General features: G+C 30.2%; 6 protein-coding genes across 7 annotated transcripts; 3 read left to right on the top strand and 3 right to left on the bottom strand.

The window, feature by feature from the left end:
* Positions 1-153: 153 nt before the first annotated feature.
* Positions 154-6,065, top strand: OCT59_003796 (uncharacterized protein; the record flags this gene model as incomplete). The annotated part of the gene is made up of 10 exons (XM_025314575.2): positions 154-281; positions 1,038-1,135; positions 1,224-1,359; positions 1,467-1,784; positions 1,858-1,908; positions 1,985-2,574; positions 2,663-5,129; positions 5,204-5,493; positions 5,564-5,761; positions 5,829-6,065. Exons 1-10 carry the CDS (start codon positions 275-277, stop codon positions 6,063-6,065), a joined length of 4,392 nt encoding a protein of 1,463 aa, XP_025184988.1. The 5' UTR covers positions 154-274.
* Positions 6,066-6,604: 539 nt separating this feature from the next.
* Positions 6,605-7,503, top strand: OCT59_003795 (uncharacterized protein). Of its 2 annotated transcripts, XM_025314576.2 has the most exons (3): positions 6,605-7,065; positions 7,149-7,173; positions 7,254-7,503. In XM_025314576.2, exons 1-3 carry the CDS (start codon positions 6,617-6,619, stop codon positions 7,416-7,418), a joined length of 639 nt encoding a protein of 212 aa, XP_025184989.1. In that variant the 5' UTR covers positions 6,605-6,616; the 3' UTR covers positions 7,419-7,503. The 2 variants fall into 2 exon arrangements, with proteins under 2 accessions (XP_025184989.1, XP_065996536.1); XM_066147879.1 differs by having other exon boundaries at positions 6,605-7,173.
* A 20-nt stretch (positions 7,504-7,523) lies between these two features.
* On the bottom strand, positions 7,524-10,831 carry OCT59_003794 (ATP-dependent RNA helicase dbp2; the record flags this gene model as incomplete). Its single annotated transcript, XM_066147878.1, has 8 exons — positions 7,524-7,743; positions 7,813-7,996; positions 8,075-8,127; positions 8,840-8,881; positions 8,957-9,189; positions 9,257-9,932; positions 10,007-10,338; positions 10,560-10,831. The coding sequence occupies 8 exons, from the start codon at positions 10,829-10,831 to the stop codon at positions 7,688-7,690; spliced, it is 1,848 nt and encodes a 615-aa protein (XP_065996535.1). The 3' UTR covers positions 7,524-7,687.
* Positions 10,832-11,547: 716 nt separating this feature from the next.
* Positions 11,548-12,798, bottom strand: OCT59_003793 (uncharacterized protein; the record flags this gene model as incomplete). Its single annotated transcript, XM_025310203.1, has 2 exons — positions 11,548-11,846; positions 11,934-12,798. 2 exons carry the CDS (start codon positions 12,796-12,798, stop codon positions 11,548-11,550), a joined length of 1,164 nt encoding a protein of 387 aa, XP_025184991.1.
* A 498-nt stretch (positions 12,799-13,296) lies between these two features.
* Positions 13,297-17,233, bottom strand: OCT59_003792 (uncharacterized protein; the record flags this gene model as incomplete). The annotated part of the gene is made up of 13 exons (XM_066147877.1): positions 17,114-17,233; positions 16,548-16,938; positions 15,885-16,472; positions 15,581-15,790; positions 15,341-15,478; positions 15,056-15,171; positions 14,879-14,966; positions 14,752-14,795; positions 14,254-14,661; positions 13,949-14,186; positions 13,814-13,881; positions 13,599-13,737; positions 13,297-13,536 (listed from the first exon to the last, which is right to left on the bottom strand). Exons 1-13 carry the CDS (start codon positions 17,194-17,196, stop codon positions 13,297-13,299), a joined length of 2,751 nt encoding a protein of 916 aa, XP_065996534.1. The 5' UTR covers positions 17,197-17,233.
* A 201-nt stretch (positions 17,234-17,434) lies between these two features.
* Positions 17,435-19,965, top strand: OCT59_003791 (uncharacterized protein). Its single transcript, XM_025314579.2, has 8 exons — positions 17,435-17,664; positions 17,767-17,865; positions 18,155-18,211; positions 18,485-18,920; positions 18,993-19,125; positions 19,202-19,348; positions 19,449-19,634; positions 19,710-19,965. Exons 1-8 carry the CDS (start codon positions 17,544-17,546, stop codon positions 19,728-19,730), a joined length of 1,200 nt encoding a protein of 399 aa, XP_025184993.1. The 5' UTR covers positions 17,435-17,543; the 3' UTR covers positions 19,731-19,965.
* The last annotated feature ends 5,279 nt before the right edge of the window (positions 19,966-25,244 follow it).

Below are 25,244 nucleotides of genomic sequence, written 5' to 3'. Positions count from 1 at the left end.
ATAATAAAATAAATTGAAAATTATTCACTGCGGATCATACCAGTGAAAAAACATACCCGATAAAAAATCAGAAATTTGAAACCTGAATAAATAGGTTGTCAATCTGAAATTCTAATAGGATTTCCTTAGATTTCTTTTACCGTGACAGTTATCACCACACAACCGTCATAGTGTTCTCAAATAATACCTCTCTATATATTACAAAGTAATTAAACTCTCAAAAAGCTTAATTAAAAGTCTTTATATACTCTTTGTCTTCTGAATCTCGTCAAAGATGGCAGGTATGTATCAAGAAACTATATAAACGACTGAATAAAGCCTCACTACTCTGGACCTACTGTTTCATTCATTAAAAACTTATACACTGAGAGATCAAAAATTTTGTTCTATACTTGTTTTATTATTAATATTATACCACGTAAAGTAGTTTACTGTAATAAGCTTCAATAAACATAACCCAGTTATATCCCACCCATACCTTTCTTTTTATATCCCTTTCATCCATTTCTTTTTCCTTATTTTTTTTTTCAAAAATCGTTAATCTATTTTTAACTTTACCTTTTTCTAATCATGCCACTTCAAAACAACTATTTTTCGAATTTTTTTTTTGAGAATATTTTTAATTTCCACAATTTTTTTTACACACTATGGTGACTAGTTTTTATTTATTACATTTTATATTTCTTTCTTTTCAACACTTACCTCTTTTCCTGTTCGATCATCTTCGTCACCATCTTCAAGATTACTGATCTAAATGTGACACAACCTCTTCAAAATTTTGTTTTTATCGTGTTTTTTACTATTATTTGCTTCTATAAATCTATATTTTGACCCTTTTAAAGATTTTACACGTGTGCTTCATCTTCTTTTTCTTTAAAGCGCGCAAATACCCTTGTTTTTATCTCCAATATTTTGCTTTACCTAACATTTTGTTAGAACGTTAGAAATTTAGAATCTTTTAAAACGGTCGACAAAATGAGTTGGTTTCTTTACTAACTTATATTTCTTCATATTTCTTTATAATATTTCTCCTTTAGGTTCAGAATTTATGGGACTCGCGGGACTCGACCCTGAGTTATACGGCCTGCGTAGATCTCGGCGCACGGCTACTACTACTCGTGCCGTCAGTTACAAAGTGCGATGAATACTTATGTTATTTATGTGTTTATTGTTATTTAGAACATTCATTAATGTTCTTTATTCTTACATATTATATATTTTAGTTACCTTCTTCCTCAGAAGAAGATACTGATGGTGATGAGCTTGGATCTTCTACTACTTCAAGAAAACGTAAGAAGATCGGAATGGCCGGCAAGAAAGTTGTACCAAAGAAAAAATCAAAAACTTCAAAATCTCAAAGTAAGCATTTCAGATATCGCATATTAATCAAGTCACATTCTTTGTTTGCTAGTCATAAACTTTGATCGTTCTTTTCAAGTCATAACTTCTTATCTTTCTATTAATAGATTGGGACAATTCTGCCTCTAATACAAACGATGAAGATAGTATCTTCGCTTCATCATCTCAGACGAATAAAGACACTTCGTCCGCAAATGACACAGATGATCCAGAATGGCATTCCTCAAAGAAGACTTCAACATCAACATCATCAAGACAAAAAAAGAATACATTCCTTGATGCTAATGACTTTGTTATGGAAAAACGATATTCCAGACGTGCCCGAACAATCACGAGTTATAACGAAGACGAAATTGATAAACGACTTGGGTTCGAAGCTTATGAGGATGATATACAAATTGATGAATACGCCCAACTAGAAGAAGGTGAAGACGATTATATTTTTCAACCATGTTAACATAGTTTTGTTTTATATCTTTGTGCTTTATTGTTATTTAGACGAAAATGTAATCGAAAGCATTCATGATGTTAGGAAGATAGAAGGAATAGGTATGTTACCATCGTTATAATAAATTAGTAACAATTTCATGTTAATTTATTTATAATATTTTTTTTAAAAAATAAGGAAATGATGAACAACCGGATCCAAAAACAAATATGGAATTCTATATCAAATGGAAAGGTTGGAGTCATTTGCATAATACGTGGGAAACTTACGAAAATCTTCGTGGTTTAAAAGGATTTAAGAAATTGGAAAACTATATCAAGAATTACTTAGCTGAACAGCGAGCATTGCTGGAAAGCCCAGAAGATAAAGAAACAATTGACGTCAAGATGGAAATGGCCAGAGATATATTAAAAGATTATAAGACTGTCGAACGAATCATAGCAGTGAAAACCTCGCCCGAGAATTCAACCACCGAATATTTATGCAAGTTCAAACGTCTTCCCTACCAAGATTGTACTTGGGAATCAGCTGAAAATGAAATTATAAAGAACGATTTTCAATCTGACATCATTGCTTTCAATAATCGAAATAATAACACACGGGTTCCTCACAAAAGCAGAATATGCAAGAACCGACCGTCATTTAAACCTTTAACATCACAACCTAGTTATCTGGTGGGGGGTGAGCTTCGAGATTTTCAGCTTACTGGATTGAATTGGCTTGCTCATTTATGGTCTAAAAATTGTAACGGTATACTTGCTGATGAGGTGCATATAGGTTTTTGGTATCAATTTTTATTTGTTTCATACTTCTATTATTGTAATTTTTTTTAATCATTTAATATTATGATCGCAGATGGGTCTCGGTAAAACAGTCCAAACGATTTCGTTCCTTTCATATCTCTACCATTCAATGGAACAATATGGACCTTTTTTGGTTGTTGTACCTTTATCAACAATTGGATCTTGGCAAAATGAATTTCAGACATGGGCACCTGACCTTAATGTTATCATATATACTGGAAATTCACAGAGTCGAGAAGTTATCCGCGAGCATGAATTCTCTTGTCCTTCAACCTCAGGGATAAAACGACCAAAGTTTAACGCTCTAGTGACAACATACGAATTCATTTTAAAGGATCGTCAAGAGCTCGGAAGTATAAAATGGCAGTACTTGGCGGTGGATGAAGCTCATCGCTTAAAAAATAGTGAATCCCAGCTTCATGAAGTATTATCAACATTTAATACTGCAAATCGTTTATTAATAACGGGAACACCTTTGCAAAATTCAGTCAAAGAGTTGTGCTCGTTAGTAAATTTTTTGATGCCAGATTTTGATGAGATTATTGCTGAAATTGATATTGAAGCACCTGATGCAGAACAAGAATCCAAGATCCGCAGACTACATAAAAGTCTTGAACCATATATGCTTAGACGTCTTAAAAAGGATGTTGAAAAGTCATTACCGCAGAAAACTGAAAGGATCCTCAGAGTTGGTTTATCCCCCTTACAAATGCACTATTATAAGAACATCCTTACGAAAAATTTTGATGTTTTGAATGAAGGTGTCACTGGCTCTTCTCAAATGAGTCTTTTGAACATTGCAGTCGAATTGAAGAAGGCAAGTAACCATCCATTCTTATTCCCAAATGCTGAACCTCGTACAATCCGTAACGAAGATCAATTACGTGGTCTTGTTACAAACAGTGGAAAGATGGTACTTTTGGATAAATTATTAACAAGATTGAGAGAATCCAATCACCGAGTTCTGATTTTCTCTCAAATGGTTCGAATGTTGGATATTCTAACAGACTATCTTAAATTACGTGGTTATCAGCATCAACGGTTAGATGGAAGCGTTCCATCAGAAGCTCGTAAAAAGGCTATTGAACAATTTAACGCTCCAAATTCACTAGATTTTGTTTTTTTGCTGTCGACACGTGCTGGTGGTTTAGGTATCAATCTTAATACAGCAGATACCGTTATTATTTTCGATTCTGACTGGAATCCACAAAACGATCTTCAAGCGATGGCCAGAGCACATCGTATTGGACAAAAGAATCACGTGAATGTCTATCGATTCGTATCAAAGGACACAATTGAAGAAAGCGTACTCGACCGTGCCAAACGTAAGATGGTCCTCGAATACTGTATAATTAAACAGATGGATACTTCTGGGAAGAGTATTTTACAAAAGAATCCGAAGAGTTCAAAACCTTCAGATAATTTCAGTCGGGAAGAATTGTCAGTAATTCTCAAGTTTGGTGCTCAAAATATGTTCAAAGATGAGGGCGCTAAAAAACTTGATGATCTTGACTTAGATGATATATTGGCTCGAGCTGAAACTCACGATACCGTTGGAGATCAGTCAAGCAGTAGTCTTGGTGGTGAAGAATTTTTAAAACAATTCCAAGTGGCTGACTTTGGTGATGGTGATATGAGTTGGGAAGATATCATTCCTCAAGAAGAGAGAGAACGTATGGCACAGGCCGCTGCAGAACTTGCTCAATCCGAAGAGCTAGATGGGTATGACAATAAAGGACCGAAGCGCAAAACTATAATTCAAGATGGAACTAATTTAATCGATTCAGATGACGAGGAACATCAAAAGAAAAAAGCTAATCGTAAGAAGAAGCAAAAAAATCGAAAGAAGAAAAAGGTGAATGACGACGACGAAGTTCGTCCCAAAAAGTCTAAGCATAAGCGAAAGGTAGATTCAGGTGATGAACATTCAGGAGATGAAGCCATAGGTGATTCCAACTCAGACTCCGATGATGGTCGTGTGAAGAAGAAATCACGTTCACGTAAAAAAAAAGGTGATAACACGAACGGAAAGAGATCAAACGGTAAACGTTACAAACATTCATCATCTGAACATGATGACGACCGTAATATTCAAAAGAGATCAAAATCGAGCCGGAAACATAAAGATTCAGACGACGATGACGAGCTAATAAAAACATCAAAAAGACAAAAGACTGCTGTGTCATCATCAAGTTCCTCACGTGAAATGACACCGAAGGATATACGAGCCTTGATAAAAGGCATTATGAAGTTTGGTGATATCCATCAACGTTATGAAGAAGTAGTAGACGAAGCTAGCTTACAAGAAAAGGATCAGCAACTGCTACTTGCAGCCTATGATGATTTATATCTAACGTGTAAAAAAGCTGTTGAAGACCACGAGGGATCAAATGATGCTAACCTTGCCAATCCTCGTGGCAAAGCAATACAAGCCACATATCGCGACGTAGATAAAATTAACGCAGGTGCACTAATTCAACGCGTTGCTGACCTCAGAAGTTTGCACGAAAAAATGAGAGGTAAATACCGGTAATATTTTATTCATTCGTCGGATCTTAATTAGTAATTCACTTTTTTTTTTAAAAAAAAAAAGGTATAGCAGATCCCGTGAGATTTAGGATTACAATACCTACGAAACCTGTCACAAATTGGTTTTCCGATTGGAACCAAACTGAGGATAATTCTCTTGTAGCTGGAATTTATAAACACGGTTTTGGTAATTGGAAAGCTATTCGTGGAGACAAGGACTTGGGTCTGACGGATAAGCTCCCCATTGACGAGGGTGAAGGAGCCCAACGGACAGCTCTAACGGCAAAGGTCGTCCGAAGGGCTGAATATTTACTGAAAGTAGTTCGGGAAATAGATGATGATGAAGAGGAGCGGGTAATTTTAAAAGTTTTAAGAATTTTAGCTTAATAAAAAAATTAACTATAAGAATTGTTTTACTTAATAGAGACGACTTCGAATTCGTTCTGGCTCTCGCGGGGATGAGGCAGGACCGTCCACTTCTCGTGATGTCGCTCCCACTAAGGGAAAGAAGGTGGCAAAACCGACTGTCAATTTGGGGGAAGAGGACACTCAAGCACCAAATGACAGAGAGTGCAAAGAGCTTCTGCGCCCAGTCAAGGATAATCTTCAGTGGCTTAAGAAGGTAAATTTTCTCTTTCATTCATCGTTTTTAATAACTAAATTAACTTGGATTTTTTATATACTTATAGGAGTCGAGTCAATATACTGGAAAAGAGAAGGCTCGACTTATCAGGGAGTCGCTAAAAGTTATTGGTGCGAGAATTGGAGAAATCCTCTCCACTAAGCTAGCTGCTGAGAAACCTCGATGGCAATTTAATTTGTGGCAATTTGTGACGTATTTTTGGCCTCGAGAAATCGGAGCAGAAAAATTAATCGACTTGTATCGCAAGATGGAAGCTGCAGATGCCTCAGCTGGATCGTCTTAAGCAGTTTCGCAGTAAAGCAGATGAAGGGAGGGCGGTGGGCAAAAAAATATTATTATTAAAATTTTCTTTTTTAAAAAGAGGGGAAAAGTTTTTAAAGTAGAAATTAAAAATTTTGCAAATAATTAGTAGAAAAGGACAATGGAATAAACAATCGGTGGTGAATCAAGATTAATTCTGTTGAAATGTAATGTAAAAAAAAGTAGATAGCAAATAGTAGAAATATAAAAATTTATGGTGGTAATTTAAGCCGCCTTTGTATATTTTATTCATAATTTTTTTTTCGGTTAAATATAAATTATAAACCGAAATTTAATTGTAGATATAAGCAAAAAAATTATTTAGTATATAGTGTATATTGTTTGGAATAATTATTATTTTGGTTTGGCAGGTGACAAGCCAATTAAAAAAAAAGGAATAATATATATAGGTTTTAATGAAATTTTTAATTAATAAAATTTTTGATATCTGATCAGTCGATCACGTTATTTTCAGTTAATTCAATCCAACTTACATACTAAAATTTATTATTACAGCAAAATGAACTTTAAAAAATGCCATTTGGTTTCAAACCTAAACGCAATGATTCGAGCTCAACAACAGGATCCATTGATACATCTTCCCCACCTGATAGTCCTGGATTCGCACGGAAAAATCCTCTTTCAGAACCTGTAACATTAGACGAAAACAAAACTGCTGAAACTCAACTCGAAAGTGATCATAGGAATGAACAAAATGAAGTGGCTAATGATACACAAGAAGAAGAACTTCCCATTCCTCCAGAGTTTGTAGACCATTATGCAGATGTTAAAGTTAAATGGCGTAAAATGGATGACGAACCTCTCTTATATAGAGATAAATACATTGCTATCACGAAGACTTATCTATATATTTTTAACTATTATATTCCTGACGGGAAAGATAAATCTATTCCAATGACTAGTATTAAAAACATTCAAACTGATAAAGAAGCAAATTTGTCCGATATGTCGTATCAAAAATGGTAAGCAATTATAATTTAACAAAATAATTAATTTTCTTACATCAAGTCATCTAATTTACATATAACACCAACACCTTATGAAGGGGAGCCGGTTCAATAGATCTTTGGGTAAATATATATATATTATATACACACGTTTTAATAGTTTAAATTTATTAACCAACCTAATTCCTTCATTTTTGATATAGTGGGCAAAAGATCTAGGAAGATGGAAAGGGCATGACTTATGTATTATTGTTACTGTTGACCATGGGTGGGTCAAGAGGAAAGGGTTTACTTTAGAAAATATTGAGGGTTTATATATATTGAAAAAGGCCTGGAAAACTGCAAATGGTGAACCGTTCGAAGAATAGGTTTAATTTATTTTTTGTAATTTTTATAATAAAATAAACCTACTAAGTACTATTAAAAGCCTGAATTTTGATATTATTAATTAATTATACAAATTTATCTCATTTGGATTTAATTTTTTATTTATTGATTTTGTATGATTACTTCTAATTATATAATATAGTTAAACTCATGTGCATTTGTTATAAACATTACTATGTAACCACTTAATCAAATTTTCGTATTACATCTTCCTTTCAAGCTTATTACAATTCGCAGAAATCAAGAATTATTACCAACGAGAGCGACTACTGGTGTTAGTATAACGTCCACTATACCTTCCTCGTCCTATTTCAAAAGTGAATCGTTATTGTTAAATCTTTTTTGTCACGAATTAAACAAATATTGTAAACTTACCACTATTAACGTTGGCAGCAGCAATTTTTGCTAAATCTGCCAACTTTGGATCTACTTCTTGGTTAGCTTCGCGTAATATATTCACCAAATCTTTAGCTTGTTTAGCATTATCCATTGTGAAGAACGTTGTAGCAGAGCCTTTTGCACCACCACGCCCTGTTCGTCCAATACGATGAACATAATCCTGTAATAAATAAAAATAAACAATTAAATCAGATTCTATATCGAAAAAGAAAAAATGATCGTAGAAAGTAATTCCTACCTCTACATTAGTAGGAAAATCATAATTGATAACAAGCTTAACATCTTTAACGTCTGAAGTCCAAAAAAATATTGTGAGCAAATCAAATAAATCAGAGAATCCTGCTATCTATCAAGGGCACTCTATCGACCCACAATTATGTAGATATGCATATAGCAATCCGTGCAATTTTGATTATACGGTAACGTACAAAACAATTCAAATAAAAAATAAAACAGACAGACAGACAGACACAGAGAGAGAGAGAGAGAAAAAAAAATATATATATATATAATAAAAGGATATGTAAGTCCCAATGCCAGAATCGAAGAGCAGCGGCAGGCAAGTAAAGAAAGTATCACGGGTAAGGGACAACACAACACAACATGACGCTTCTTTTATGTCAAAGAAAGACGGCATGAAATCCCTCAATCAAATTTAGCACTTCAAAAAACCGCCTGAGCTAGTTTTGTCATAAGTTTCCATCAAAATTTGATAGTTTTTCTCCTAGCCAGCTGACTAGAAAATATGTGAGGAAACATTTAAGCTATTGAATCAGCCAGAGCTCAATCCAAAATAAGGGCACTCTGTAAAAGACCAAACAGGACCCGGTGACAACTAGCCAAGAGACGGAATTTCTTCGTGTTTTGTGGCATTTGTATGGTTATTTGAAATCATAATCTTAATTATATCATAATTATATCATTTTTTTTTCATTTGTTACACTTTTAATATTATAAACTCTTATTGTGTATTTTATAATTGTGAGCGCGTTATTCGATTTACACTTTCTGCCCGCGGCTACTGCTGGCATTTTTATGGGGGGACCTACATACTTACGAGAAAGGGCAAGAAATCGTTAAAACAACTAAAAACTGCAAAAATATAGTTAATAAATCATACCAATTCCTCTAGATGCAACATCAGTAGCAACCATAATTGGAGATTTTCCACTTCGAAATTCACTTAAAACCCAGTCACGTTCACTCTGAGCCTTGTCGCCATGAATTGCAAGCGCTGGCCAACCATCTTGACGTAAATATTTAGTAATTTCGTCCGCCGTGCGCTTGGTTCCAGTGAAGATCAACGTTTTATTATCTTTTTGATCCATAATTCTTTCGAGATGTTTGACCAATCTATAATTAAAAAGAAGGTAAAGTCAATAAATATAAACAAATAATAAGTATCATAATTGATATTTACTTTGCCCTCTTCTCATATTCTGCACAAACTTCGACTATCTGCGTGATATTATGACTTGCCGATAAATCCAATGAACCAATGTTCACCTGAATAAAATCGTGAAGATAATCTTCGGCAAGTTTTTTAACTTCTTTTGGCCAAGTTGCACTCCACATAAGTGTTTGTCTATCTGGCCGAATTTGGTCAACTATCTTACGAATTTGAGGTTCAAATCCCATATCTAACATGCGATCCGCTTCATCTAGAACAAGGTAAGTAACTCGACGAAGATTTGTTCGTCTAGATTCTAACATATCTATTAAGCGACCAGGTGTTGCTATGCAAATTTCAACACCCTGTGACAATTCACGAGACTGAGGTCCTTTAGGCACACCACCATATACACAGGTATTCTTGATCTTTGAAGATTTGCCAAATTTTGTACACTCTTGCTGGATTTGCACAGCCAACTCACGTGTAGGAGCAAGAATCAAAACAATTGGACCATCGCCAGGTTCAAGAAATGGTTGAGCATTGATATGCACGATTGCCGGTAAACAATAAGCTAAAGTTTTACCAGATCCAGTTTCAGCTATACCTACAACATCACGTCCAGAAAGTGCCATTGGCCATCCTTGAGATTGAATCGGTGTGGGAGCTTTAAATCCAAGATCTAAAACCTCTTTCAAAACATAAGCTAAAATAAAAAAAGAAATTTATAACCGTTATTATTCTAAAAATATTTATTCCAAAGGTTTAAACGAAAAATACCTGGAAAATTAGCCTCTTCAAAAGTCTCTACTGGTTTAGGAATGTCACGACCAAAGACTTTCATGTCATGAAATTTACGGTACTCCTCTACTTCGATCATCGATCGTGAAACGACATTCGGATGTTCACGATAAAAATTCTTTTCGAATTTATGAAGTTTAGAGAAATCCCACTCCTGCTTAACCAAACCCGATCCGAGGTTTGACATACGATCATTTGAATAGGAATTACTTCCTCCCGGACGATAGCTCGATGACGTATAACGGTCTCGACCTCCATAACTATCATAGGTTGGACTACGGTCTCGATAACTAGAGCTGCGAGTATCATATCTATTATGAACAGGTAGAGAATAATAAAGACAAGAAATATAATAGTTTAATTCTCAGCAATTAAATATAAGCAGGACCAAACTATTGAAAAATACATTTCGTCTAATGAAAATTTTAACAATAATAAAGGTAATAAATTTCTTAATTGTATAAAAATTCAGAATGCTCGTTTTGAATATGAACCATAGTAAAAGAGTAAAGTTGAATAAAATAGAACTTACTCCTTACGATCTCTTCGACTACGATCATCATAAGAACGATCTACACCACGATCGTTTCCATATCTTGAAGACGAAGAATAAGATGAAGAATTATAACTAGAAGAATTCTTATAAGTACCACTCGTATAGGATGATCCACCGTTGCCATAAGTTGAAGACGACGGTGGAGCCGTACTACTACCATTATAAGTAGAAGTGGAGTTAGCTGTATTATACAATGTTCCTGGAGGAGCAGGAACACCTGGAGCACCGTAATTAGAACTATAGGACATTTTTTAGTTTGTATAGAAGAGACAAAAAAGGTGGATTAGTAGACAGTTGACTAACGAATTAATGATTTCGCTTATTATTATGAAATTTTTTGTATTGTGCTGAACGCCTGAACTTAGTTACATATTCACGTGACTAAAATATTGATTGTGTAACCTTCTGAAAAACGCGAAACCGAATTTTAGCTCGGAATATTTGTTCATCTCGATTGGAACGGAGATAGGTTTTGTCAATTTGTATAGTCATTAAAACGTCAATATTTAATTATAAAATATATCGCCGATATTTTTCTTTCACGGCATACGATAAAGTGGCTTTATTAAAGCTAAAAAAGGTTGATTATAACATAATATAAAAAGATATAAAGTAATGTCCGTAGTTTTCAAATATAATATTAAAAATGTACGAAAGATTAAGATAATCATAACATAAAATATACATGACATGAATTAATCCAGGTTAGTTTCGAAGTATTCAGTAGACGGCCTGATAGGAAAAATTTGATTTTATCATTCATAAACCACCTCTTTGAACCATTTTCTATATCGTTCCATTAATCAATTCTCACTCATTTTTCATCATTTTGAACATTTTTAGACAAGGAAAGAGAAAGAGTTATAACCATTAGTTGCATTATTAACATTTCATGGAAGGAACTTTGTTGAGATAATCGTTTAAAGACAGTACTGCTGCCCATTTTCAGGTTGGATATTATAGACTAAGGTAAATGCCGATCATTTTGGGCCTGTGTATTAGATTCGAATATATTAGAAGTAACCTTTTGTGAAGTGTCCAAAAGCCATGTAGAAATTTGTTTAATATTCATTGGATAACCAGTGTTTAAAGTGTTTGACATGTTTAAAAGATTAACCATATTACTATTTGGTGAGGGAGTTACAATTCCCAAAGGCCCTGAGAAATTATAACGGAAGGAATCATCTTGTGCAATTTGAAAAAAGTTATTAAGGGATTGTTCGGGAAAATACGGTGATGCTAGTAAAGGTAGAACTTCAAATTCTTTTTTTAAAAAAAAAAAATAATAAAAATAAATTAAATTAAATTAATTAAAGTAAATAAAAATAGTTAACAAAGATAAAAATTTACTTTGCCCACAACCGGGATCGCAAGCAGATGGATCGTCAATTTCTACAGTTTTCAAATTAGAAGTATTCCAATAGCAACCACTTTTTTCGCATTGAATTAATTCGTTATTATCATTTTCATTTTTGTTTAAATGAATAAATTGCGAAACATAAGGATTAACGAAATTTCTGTTTGAAAATTTTCGTTCTTCAAGTGAAGTGCAAAGATCAGTAGTTAATGCAACAGCCAAACTTGGCGCAGTTTCTGATGTCCTGAACAAATTTGCACAATTGCTAACAAAGTGCTTTGGAGTTGAATTATGGAGTGATGTCGAAGTATTTAGAAGAGGTGAAAGTGTTAAAGAAGAAAGATGCTGACTCATATTTTCTGTGCAATAATCTGCAACCAAAGTTAATTTTTTTGATATATTATTTTTTGCGGCATTTTTTGATTCCAACGCATCTCTTTTGACTTTCGCTCTACGATTTTGAAACCAAACTTGAATTGCACGTGAGGACATATTTAGTTTTTGAGCTAATTGAGCACGTGTTGTTGCATCAGGTTTTTGTATATTCTCAAAAATACTATTCAATACATTTGTCTCTTCTTCGGTGAGGCGACGGCGACGTTTCACTTGACGATAAAGAGGCGGATAGTGATAAAGATGACCGTTCAAGACGATGGGCGATTGTTCAGATGAAGTTGCGTTTAAACCAATACTACTTTTTATGTCTTGATTTACAAATTCATGTTGATTTTGATATAATGAAAAATAATGGTGGTTTTCTTCAGTAAAACTTGGACCATTACTGTTTATATTCATCATTACATCCGTGGAAGCTGGGTCAAAGTTTTGATCTGGGTGAAAAGAAAGTGCACTTATCATTATAAGTATTCAGCGAACTTTTACTAAAAGAAAAACGAAAGTTGAGTTTGTGCCTTTGTATCAGCTGCGCCCTTAAATCGACGCGTTTTTAAGAAAAATAACGTAAATACCTTAAAAAAAGAGAATAAATTAAATTTTTTTTATTTGATTTTCACTATGACGAACGGAAAAAAAATTTATTTAAATGAATATATATGATTAAGTTCTTGTATTAATTTATTTTGTATGATAAGAAAATTCAATTTGATCGCTCATATCAAATTTAACTTTCGCATAATTTTCATTATACTGATTACGATATATTTACGATATATTAACCATTAGTAGTATAATTTGGATAATATTGTTTTTTGCATGAATTTTCCCATAGATAATGTTGCCACTCATGGACTCGTATCAAGATGACGTACAAAAATATGATCAAACTTAAATTATGTAATCACGTGTAATGCGATCAAATATAAATGAAAGAAAATGAAATGAAAAAAAGGTACAAAATCAGAAAGTTGAATTAATGGCTTTCACCAAAGGGATGTCCGATTCTTGTAAACCTATAGTGTCTAACATATCCAACGGAACGTTGTCATCTGATGAAGGTGGTGTATAAATTGATGGTGATGCTATTGAAGGAGAAGTTCCTGTAGCGGTTGATGTCGGAATTGAAGACGCAAATAATTTCTTGTACATCACAGCCTTATAATATAAAATTCTCAAATGATCTTCTATATATTCAAGACACTAGAAATATGATAGTGTCAGCAAACTATAAGTATTGGGAATTCATTAAAACATTTACTTACGGATTCTGCAGGCATTCCAATAGTTATATACAAGTCTTTACAGCGGTGTAACATAGAGCATATGTAATCTGATGTATGAAGTGGAGCAAAAATATGATCATCGACTGTAACTGTTCTATAGCCCAAAATTGCACAATTCCTTAATTGTATTAAGTGTATGTTGTTAAAAATTTTCCAATATGTGCGCAACCAAAGAATTATGTAATATTACTTACAATCTGTCCAATTCTCCTAAAATACATACAGATTTTGAAATTGTGTCTTGAGAAGATAATGGTTGCATCTAAAAGATATATATGCATATATTAATTCTTCTTGATTCTTTTGTCTATAGAGGATAAAGGCTTTACCAGTAGAGAATTCTTTAAGTCAATGTCCAAGGATTCCTGAGATTCGTCAAGACTAGGAAGACCCATCAATACAAAATCAGACATGTATGTGTCACAATAACCAGCCATAAGTGACCTTCCATATGATTTTACAAATAGTTCATCCGCTCGATATGGAAGTTTTTTACTGGATGGGTCATCACTCTCATTATGAGTATCTTCAGGTAATACGTCCGGTATTATAGAAGAATCTTGTGATCTGATATATAATACGCGATGAAATTTTTGAATATAAGTCAAAATAAATGCATTAGAAATATATTTACCTTGGCATCGGAACTTCTAAGAAGTTTTCAGTGAAATCCGTAACCTGCTGAGTATTACTCACATTCAAAAGTTTGGTTTTATAACTATTCTCAGCATTTTTAGATAAATTGTCGACAATTTTGACCACTTTCTCTGAAGATGATGATAATTTTTGTGTCGTGTCTTCGAGAGAAGAAATGTGTGAACTAACATTATCTTGTAAGTTATTTTCACATTTCATCCAAGCTTTCTTTCGTTCTTCAAATTGGCTTTCTATAGGAGTCATATGTTCCATCCTTTCATATACTTCATTACACCGAATAAAGTAACTTAATACAAATAAGATACGACGGACTGTATTTACATCTTTACCAACAATGATGGTCCGGCTCATTATTGAAGGTGTACCTATACAACCATACAAGTCCCTAAATGTAAAGAAAATAATAATATTCAGCGTAGCATCTTGTATTAATTACTTTAAACCATTATATAGGGACTTTCAAAGAAAAAAATACCCTAATTGTGCCCAAAGCGGATCATAAAATAAATTCTTCCCATTCTATTAATAAAGAAGCAATTATCTAAAGTTTTTTTTTTTTAAAAAAAAAGAAACAAACCCATTAATAAAATATATAAAGTTACCCGTTCCTCGAAATCCGAAGTTGGAGCTACAGTAGGAACCCATGCAAGATGGTACATTAAAACGCTGGATATCAGTGTAGAAATAAAACTAAATTTTTATGAAATAATTCTAAAATTAAGAATACTTAAATATAAAGAGGAATGAATAAATTAATATTTCTAAAAAAAAAAGGATACAAATTCGATTTCTTATTGTCAAAATTTTCCAACAAAAAAGTCAGTTCATTCAACAGGCTTTTCGCAAGTTTACTCCTTTGTTGCGGAAATGTCGACATGTTTAACCACAAAGGCTCCTTGCGCAAAGTTTTTGTAAGGGATGATTAAGGAGTTAGTTGTTGCCACCTTTACTTGTGCGACGCAAAATTTTTTAGCAAAGCGTGCACATTTTAGGTAAGTGAAGCAACATTTTCCAAGGAGTTATTTCGTAGTGGTTGGTGAATTCTTTTCTTATGTCATTGATACCTGAATTCGCGGAGTACCATACAATTGGCACAGTGACGTCTTAAATCGCATAACAGCTTCCAACCAGATTGATTCGTTTTGGAGCATTAACGAAGGAAGAGATGTTGCCGAAAATCTTTTATTCGACGGATTAAATATCTAGTAATGTTAAGTGAGAAGAAAAAATTATAAAAATTAATTTAATACAAGATTATTACGGTATATTTTAATAATAAAAAGGAATATTGTAAATTGATTTACCGAATTGGGCCCATTAATAGAAGATGATGTTGGTGATTTTTTTAATAGATGACAAAGTAATCTAAAAGCTGTAGAATGAAGTTGGTGTAATCTGTTTTCTAATAAAGCGAAATGTGAAAAAATAAATTCTTCTAATATCGCATTATCTTCTAATGTTATAACAACTCCAATGGCGTACATCATAGAACGCGTAGGATGCTTCAAACTTAACTAGAAATCGATTTATAAAATAAAATATTTTATTGTTAATTTAAAAAGAATGTAGAACACACCTACGTTTCAATTATAATGATGGGTGACGTACGCTATTAGTATTTAGAGGATCTAATCGAGCAGTTAATGATTCAAGTCGCGTAACACTTCCTGGTAAAGGGGTTGGATTAAATATGCCATTTTCCATACTAGTTTGGCTGTATCTTCGCATTCTTCTGTTAGTAAAATTATTACGTGGCGAAGTTGAGAGAGAAGATGTAGAGGATATGGAAATACCACTCGTTCTCAAACCAAGAATTGGAGGTCCATGATGAAAAAGTGAAGAAGGATATGTAGGAATAATACGAAACGATTCATCGTCACTCGATTCCGAATAATCATCAGAATATATTGGATTTGAACCACACTTTTGTTTTATGAAATTATGTGACTCATTATTAATAGCTATACTACCTTGTGTAGAAGATGACAAAGAAGTATCACTACTTATAGAGGAAAAAGAGCTACGTCTTCCAGGAGAATTTGATTCAAAATCGGTAGGATTTATTGAAAATAATTTTGTTAACAATATTTGAGGTTTAGGAGATTTAATAAAATGAATCTTGGTTGTCATCCCTTTGTAAGATAAAGGAACAGCTCCAAACATCATTTCTCCGATTAAGTCAATATTATGAGCTATCTGATTATAAATTATAATAAGCATATATATAAAATAAAATATAAAATTGTAACTGTATTTTAGACAAAATTTTACCTTTCTTTGTGAAAAAAGCGCATGACTACTACGATTCATAGAAGGAGGTAAAGTTTTTATACTGGATTTATTAATAGAGTCAAAACTTTTTCTTTTATTATCATTATCTAAATTATGATGGCGATGATGAGGGGGATGACCAGTCATATTAACGACAGGATCATTAGATTTGATATTTATTGCACTACTAGACTTTTGGAGAAAATTTCCACTAAAAAAACCAACTCCACTCCAGGAAGAGGAAAGTTCAGATGTTAGTCGATCACGATCATCTGAAGAATTTGAAGCCATTGAATATGCCGAATCATATAATGTTAATTTTGCTTTATCTCCCGTATCCTGGCATAAGATGACGCGGATTTGATTGGAATTGAGGGCTGGTGGAGACCAGCTGTTTATTTCGTTTTAAAAAAAAAAATGATATGTATGTTTTATTTAAAATTATTTATAGCCCAATAGTATTTATCATAATAATAATGTCATCCTTTCACAGCAATCTTATGTTAGAAGTTTCCAGTGAAAAACATTTTACACTAATTTTATCGCCCTTTAGGCAAAATACATACGAGCCAGGTTCCAGTAATGCTCGAGTATGCCTCTGATCATCTATATCCTTAGTAGGTTTTGAACCAAATAACTTTTGCAACATTGTTGTGCCTTCAAAGAAATAAAGAAGACAAAATGATTTCGTGATATGCCGTGTATTTTTTATAAAATAAACTTTTTCAGGGGTTCACAAAAATTACCGGGAAGCTGGAATTTAATAGATTATCCTCACTTACCTTTAACGGCTTAATTAGCTTAATTTAACAATTTTAGATGTTTTTAGGGCTCGTCCCCCATTTTTTATTAAATGTCGGAAAATTTCTGACAATCACCTGCTGCTTATCTAAAAACATGAAAAATAAAAAAATTAATTTGTGCCTTCATTACAAGTCTTAAATCAAAATTTTTTACTTACATAAGCTACATTTTTCTTAACTATTTGTATTTCAAATGTCTGAAAGTGCACAACATTCAAGTTCGGAACATAATGACACTGGCCCTTCAATACGAAGGAAAAAAGCAACGAGAGCTTGTTTTCATTGTCAAAAGGCTCATTTGACTTGTGATGATTGTGAGTATAGTTATAAACAGGCTTGAGAGCTAAAGAAAAAATTTTCTGATTAATTATTTTTTTTAACTTTTTATTAACATTTTATTTGACTATTTTCCTTAGCTAGACCATGTCAGCGATGCATTAAAAGAGATTTAGCAAATACATGTACTGATGGAATTCGCAAGAAGGCAAAGTATCTACAGGATTCAAATTATGATGGTGCGCAAATTACCGGTGAAGTTTATTAGTTTATTTTTACTGTTTAGTTATTATAAACTTGATGGATATTTCAACTAAAACATTTGATTCCAAATTTCGTTTGCAATGAACCTGATTCGATCATCATTCAACAAATCGCAACATTATACAACATATACCTATAACAATAAATGATTGTGGTAGATATGATTTTTAAATTTTTTAATTTTTTTTAAATTGTTAATAATTTGATTCCGTTCTAATACTTTTTTTTTAAAAAAAAAATTTTTAAAGCGAATTAATCTGATAGTTGGCCCACAACCAAACCAAACAGTATTTATGCATAACGGATTTCAACCAGGTGCTAGTGAGTATCAATTTCGAAATACTCAAGTATTTCGAAATTTTTCTGAAATTTTAAACATCAATATAGATTATAGAAAGGATTTTACGAGTTCAGCATATTTATAAACTTTCGGTTCATTTCGCGCGATTTGTGTTGAGGGTATAACGCGTGAAGATTATTAATATGGACCATCTATAGAAAACTTAATCATACAGTTCATAAATTTCTTTTTTATATATTTTATCTTTTATTGTTTCTTTTTCAACGGTTATTTATTCGGTTTGTTCTTTTTAGGCAACCTAGTAGACCCTAGTTCAATATTTCCTGGAGGTTACCCTCTCTCGACAGCTAATTACGGCTTTGGTTCTGAAGCAGTTAATCTTGAATATTCTATCCTAAGCAATATGTTATCAACGGCTTCTTCGGAATCTATAGGTTCACATCCCAGTTTTGCGGATATGGGAATGATTGATCCATTGCAACAACAAACTCCACATTTACATCAACAGCATCAACAACAACACCAGCAACAGCGTACAAGTCCTATTACGGCTACAGCGCCGGCTAATATTAATGGTGGCAGTTCTACAATAGGAACCGGCCATAAAAGAGAAAGTACTGGAAAAAGAAAATTATATTCAAACACGCCTGAGAATGTTTATGCAAATGTTAAGGAACCTTTTCCTTATAAGGAAGGCTTCCATTATCTAGTAAAGTGGGTAAGGGAAAGGTATGTGAATTGAGTGATATTAATTGCAAATATTTGTAGAAAAATTAACTAATTGCTTTTTTTGTGAAACAGAATGGATAAAGAACATATTGAACGCATTGTTAGAGCATTGGCTACTTTCAGGCCATCATTTATTGCACTTATAATGAATCTTACCGAAGAAGATTTAATTTTAGTGGAAAAATGTTTTCAAAGAACAATATTAGTGTGTAATTTTTATCTTAATTAGACTGAAAGTTTTGCTTTCTATAATCTGTTCTCATTATAATACATTATATTAGGAATTTGAGAAATTAATAAGCTTTTCTGGTACACCAACGGTGGTTTGGCGTAGAACTGGAGAAATTGCTTTAGTAGGAAAAGAATTTTCTTTGTTGACTCAATGGTCAAAAGACCAGTTACTTGGAAAAACAACTTATATATATGAGGTATAGCTTTATTAATAATTTTTGATCATTGTATTGTAAGAATTTACTTTTTAATTATTATATTATTAATAATAAATAAATTTTATATTATTGGTTAAAGGTTATGGATAAGCAATCAGCAGTAGAATATTGGGAAAAGTTTGCAGCTCATGCATTTGATAATTCTAGACAATCAGTTATGACAACTTGCATTTTAAAAAGTGCCACAGATATGCCAGTGCCATGTACCTTTTGTTTCACTATCAAAAGAGATATTTTTGATATTCCTTTAGCAATAGTTGGAAATGTAAGTAAAAAAAGGTCTTTTGAAATTAATAGAAGAATATTTTATTAACTGTCTTTTTTTTGTATTTTTATATAGTTTTTGCCTATCTTGAGTTAATTTGTTATTTGAATTAGTAAATAAAATTGTAAATGAAAATAATTATAATAAAATTATATTTATATATGTATATTTGTTTTAATTATATATATATATATACGGTATTTTTTTTTTTTACTATAAGGTTTATTAAAATTATTTACTACTAGTAGTTATTTAATTTAAATAATATTATAATTCTATTTAACCAGAAATTGTTTTTAATTAAATATTTATATAAACTGTTTTTTAGTATAAATATTATTAATAATAACTATTAAATATTAAAATAATAATTTATATTTTTAAAGTAATTTCAGATTAAAATTATAGCTGGTAATAATATATTTAAAATAAATATAATATTATTTATTTTAATTAATTTAATATTTTTAATTTAATTTATATTTTTAAAATAATTCTGTTTAATTATAAAAAGTATTATTTATTAAATTTTTTCTTTAAAAAATTCTTAATTTTTATAATTAATAAAAATAAATGCCTAGTTTTTTAAAATATAAGTATATAACTATACAATTTATAAAATTTCTAAAAAAATTCTTATAGTTTTAAGTAAAGATTTTATTATAATTGCTAAGCATTATTATTTTAATCTTAAAATTACTAAGCAAATTAATCTTTAATCTAATTAAATTTTGATAAAAACTAAATATAAGTTATATAATCTACTTTTAAAATAAGTAAATTTTTAATCTTCCAGTTATCATACATAGTATATAATTATCAGATATAAATTTAAGATTATCTAATACAATAAATTATTTTATAAGCTTCAATCAATATAATACATTTTCTTCTTCTTACCACTTTTATATTAAAATTTTTCTCTTTTCTCTTGCACTAATATATTCATTAATATATTCATTATAATATTTTTTCCAAATTTTACTGTATTTTTTGAATATAATAAACTTGATGAATTATATAAACCTAATATATTTAAACTTAAATATGTTGTTGATATTACAAAAAAATAAAAAATGGTAACTTATTACTCAAAAAAGACAAACTTTTGAAACTTTAAAAAAGTAAAAGATTTTTTAACTTAATATTGTGAATACTGGACAGAATGGATTTGAATATCAAAAAAAAAGTGTTAAATATAATAATATTATTATTATCTAAAAACGCATTTATAAGTATATCAAAACATTTCAATATTAACCAAAAAAAGATAAAAATTCTGAAAATATCAAAATGATACTTAAATATAGTAATTTATTCAAAATCAATTAACATTATAAGAATTACTGAAGTAATGATTGATAAATATAATTACCTATTAAACTTAAATATCAAGGTTTATAAACCACAATTTTATTAATTTTCAAAATAAAAAATATTCAGATATTTATATTTATTAAAAAAATCCGTATAATGCAATATAATACAGGTAAAATACCATTCAATCAGCAATTATACTGGTTGAAAAATATTTGTTAATCTAGATCTTCAACATGTAAAAATAAGAAGTAATCAACTTTTAACTATAATTAGAAATTTACTTATTATTATTGATAAATAAATAAAATCAAACTGGCAGTTATATCAATTAAACTCTATTTATCAATGTAATAATAATTGAACTAATAAACAAAATAAAGATGATAAAATTTAACTTTATGCATTTTTTTACAAATTTATAAAAATAATTCTTTTTTTAGAATTCTATGTAAAGTCAAATTGCCAGTTCTAAACATTAAAAATCATAATAATAAAAGTTGTTCCACATAGCAAAATCTACATATTCTATTAAACTTTAATATAGTCATAATCAAATTCCAATGAGATTATTAAAGTTAAATGCAAAATTTTTCAAATTTTTTGTTATTCTAAAAAATACAACTTTTGACCAATAGTTAATCTTCAATCTTTTAATATGAAATTAATAAATAATAATTATTGTCACATAAATTATAATTTAAACTCTTTGCAAAAAAAAAATTTTATTAAAATAACTTTATTTTTCATAAAATTAAATAAGAATTGAATTTTCAGTAAAATTGCAGGCAAATTTGTCTGCAGTGTCTCACCATTTAAGGGATAATATTAAAAAAAAAAATAAAAAAAATCAAGATTCATAGTTACTTATAAATTTTGATTTTCCATTTTTCAGAACTTAAAAGCCTACCTGAATTTAAAAAAAAAAGTTATTAGTAACTATTCATAATATTAAAAAAAAGAAAAAAAAACCAAAATTTGTATTTACAAATCTTTAGTTTTTTGTTCTTTAAAAACTTATCCAAGCCTTTTAAATGGGCATCTTGAACCTACAAAAGAAAACAATGAAAATGTTAATGAAATATATTTCATTAAAAAAAGTAAAAATTTGAAGATATATACTTTTAAAATATCATAAACTCTACATATAACCAAAAAAATTCAAATCTATAGGAGATAACACAGGTCGAAATGCTAAAAATCGGCAAAAAAAATGGCGTGAAAAGCAGTGGCTATTCTTGGCTATTCTTGGCTATTCTTGGCTGTTTTCGGCTATTTACGAATTAACCTATACTATTTGTAAATAGTTTATACAAATTTGCGAATAGTTTATGCGATTTGCACCATTTTTTTTGCCTATTTTTGATCATTTGACGTGTGTAAGAGAAAAAAGGAAATGAAAGAGGAAAGGGAAAGGAGAACAAAAAAAGAGAAAGGAGAAGAAGGAAAATAAGAATAAAAGGAAAGGGAAGGAGAAGGAAGAAAATTAAAAAAAGTTTTAAAAAAAATGCATAAAATGATTTTTTTTTAAACTTTTAATACACGTAATGTATAAAAACACTATCAGATATTATCTAATATCACTTTAATATAAAAGCTTATCCCTCCCTTAGGTAAAATATGTTATATATAATTCCTTATATAGTATTATATATAAATTCATAGAAATATCATTCTTTATTTGATAATTATCTGTAAAATGTAATAGTAAATAATTGATAAATAATGGTTATATAGATGTCTACTGTCTAGTAATTTAATCATTTTATATATGTATTTCAAATGTTAAATATACAGATAAATGAGCCCATCCGTTTCAGTGCACAAAATCTATTTAAATTTTGCCAGATTTTCTGAAAGATTTTTGAAAAATCTGGTAAAATCTTTTAAATCTTAAATAATTTTGGACATTTTACTGCAGATTTCAGTATTTTTCAAAAGATTTCCAGAATTTTTCTAAAAACTTTTTGTGCGCTGATCCATTTTATGTTTGAAATCTAAATGTAAATTATTTGTTTATTAAATATACTATTCTTACTAATAGTATGTATACAACTCATCATCTGTATAATCTATATCCTTATCTATCACGTAATAAGTAGTTTTAATCTGAAAAACCCTACACAATGGTCTATAGCAAATGCATCAATGAATTCATGCACTCCAAATTTTTGAAATGAGATAAGACTTGCATTATCTTTTCTAACATTTGCAGTCCAATAAATATACGCTAACATATAAGTTACTTTGTCAAATTCATAATTAATATAATATTTAACCTGTCTATAAAAATAAATTATTTTTTTTTTAAAAAAAATAAAGTTTAACTATCCAACGCCAACCAAAGCCGAAACTTACAAAATAGAAAAAAAAATTTAATAAATTAAAAAAAAATAAAGTTTTGAAGTGTTATTCGAAATGAAAATCACCTATTCAATGCCAAAAGCTGAAGTCAAAACCTACAAAATAAAATAAAAAAAAATAAAATAAAATAAAAATAATTTTTTTTTAATAAAAAAGTTTCAAAACGAAAGCTTTAAAAAACATTTTTTTAAAGTTTCAAAGTTATATATAAAAAAGATTATTATATATATACATGATAATCTTTGCCGGCTTATAGAATATGTTCAACTGACTTCAAAAATTAGTGAAAAAAAAAACTCTTTCCCCTTTCCATTTTTTTTAATAGAATTCCGTAAAAAAAAATTTTTTTAAAAAATTACTCTTTTATCGCTTTTTAGCAACTGAGAAGATAGAGAACTACTTGGTGGTTTCTTATGAAAAGATTCTTCTTTCATAACAACTGTCTTTTAAAAGTAGTTTTTTGCTATTATTATATATTTACATAGTCTACTGAATAGTATGGTTTTTACAACTCAAAATTCTACTTCAGTGGAAAAATTTTCCTTCAATATCTCCTTTCACAAATTTCATGTGACTTGACCTAATCGGGCTGGATGTAATAAGATTTATGAAATCAGAAGATCAAAAGTTTTTTTTTTGAGTTAGCTGATCACTTTATAAACACTAATGGTATTCATCTTAAAATACACACAAATAATTACCATATGAAAAAGACCTCTATTAGCTACAATTCCACATGTAGTATTTCTAATCTGAAATATCAGATTAGTAAAATGTTACAACACTTTTTTATCATATTCCACGCCCAATTCAAAAAAATATTTTAATCTTATCCATTCTAAATTATTAGATAGATATTTTCTTATTAAATCACATGCTGACTAAATTCTATACAAAAATACACGCACAAAAACTTTCTTTAACTTCTATATCGTTTTCATTTTGGCATTTTTGTTCCTTGCCAACATAATATTATACATAAATTTAATTCTGAGTACAATTATAGTACATATACTATTTCCGTTCCATATATAATATCTTTAAATAGACGAGGTTGTATTATACTGTACATATCAAAAATTTATAGAATTATTTTACAAAATTAAAAACTCTACTCAAACTCACACAAACAATATCAATAACAAACATTTTCACGTGACCCATTTATTCAACCAATAGGTTAATAAATACAAAAAACATGTTTACTCAAATTGCCTTAGAATTTTTTATAATATTTCATATTTAGCTAATAGACACGAATATTATTATATTTACAACAATTACTGCATGTAGAGATGGGCATATAACACGTTATATAACATTTATAACATATATAACATATATAACATTTTTTAATATTAGTTATATAACATATATAACATATATAACATTATATAACAAAATTGGCCAAAATTAATTTAAGTTAGCCGGAATTAAGTTCTAATTTCGGTACATATCACGTGACGTTACACAAAATCCAAAAAAGGAAATTTTGTCTCCCAATAAAAATTGAGAAAATCTTTGCCAGTTGTTACACAAGAATCAAAAAAGGAAATTATTTCGTTGATCACATCAGAAATTTTTTAATATAATTTTGGCTAGAATTATAGTCACTATACAATTTTTTTGGCCAGTATTATATTTGTTACACATTGTTATTTATGTTATATAACTGTTATATATGTTATATATGTTATATAACATTGTGCTATTTTATATTGTTATATAACATGCCCATCTCTAACTGCATGTATCACAAACGATTAGATAATTTTTGCACACATCACCAAAGTTCAAAAAATAACTGTAATAACAAACAAAAACTTTGATTTGAACGCACTTGCAAATCCATTTTTAACAATCGTAGTCAATATCCTAAGACTCAGCGACCTGCTAACAATATTATAGATCAATTACATCGTGTTTGAC

The sequence above is a fragment of the Rhizophagus irregularis genome, chromosome 12 (assembly GCF_026210795.1).
Source record: "Rhizophagus irregularis chromosome 12, complete sequence".
Lineage (NCBI taxonomy): Eukaryota > Fungi > Glomeromycota > Glomeromycetes > Glomerales > Glomeraceae > Rhizophagus > Rhizophagus irregularis.
Note: the sequence above shows the minus strand (reverse complement) of the source record. Positions and strands in the feature narration are given on the sequence as shown.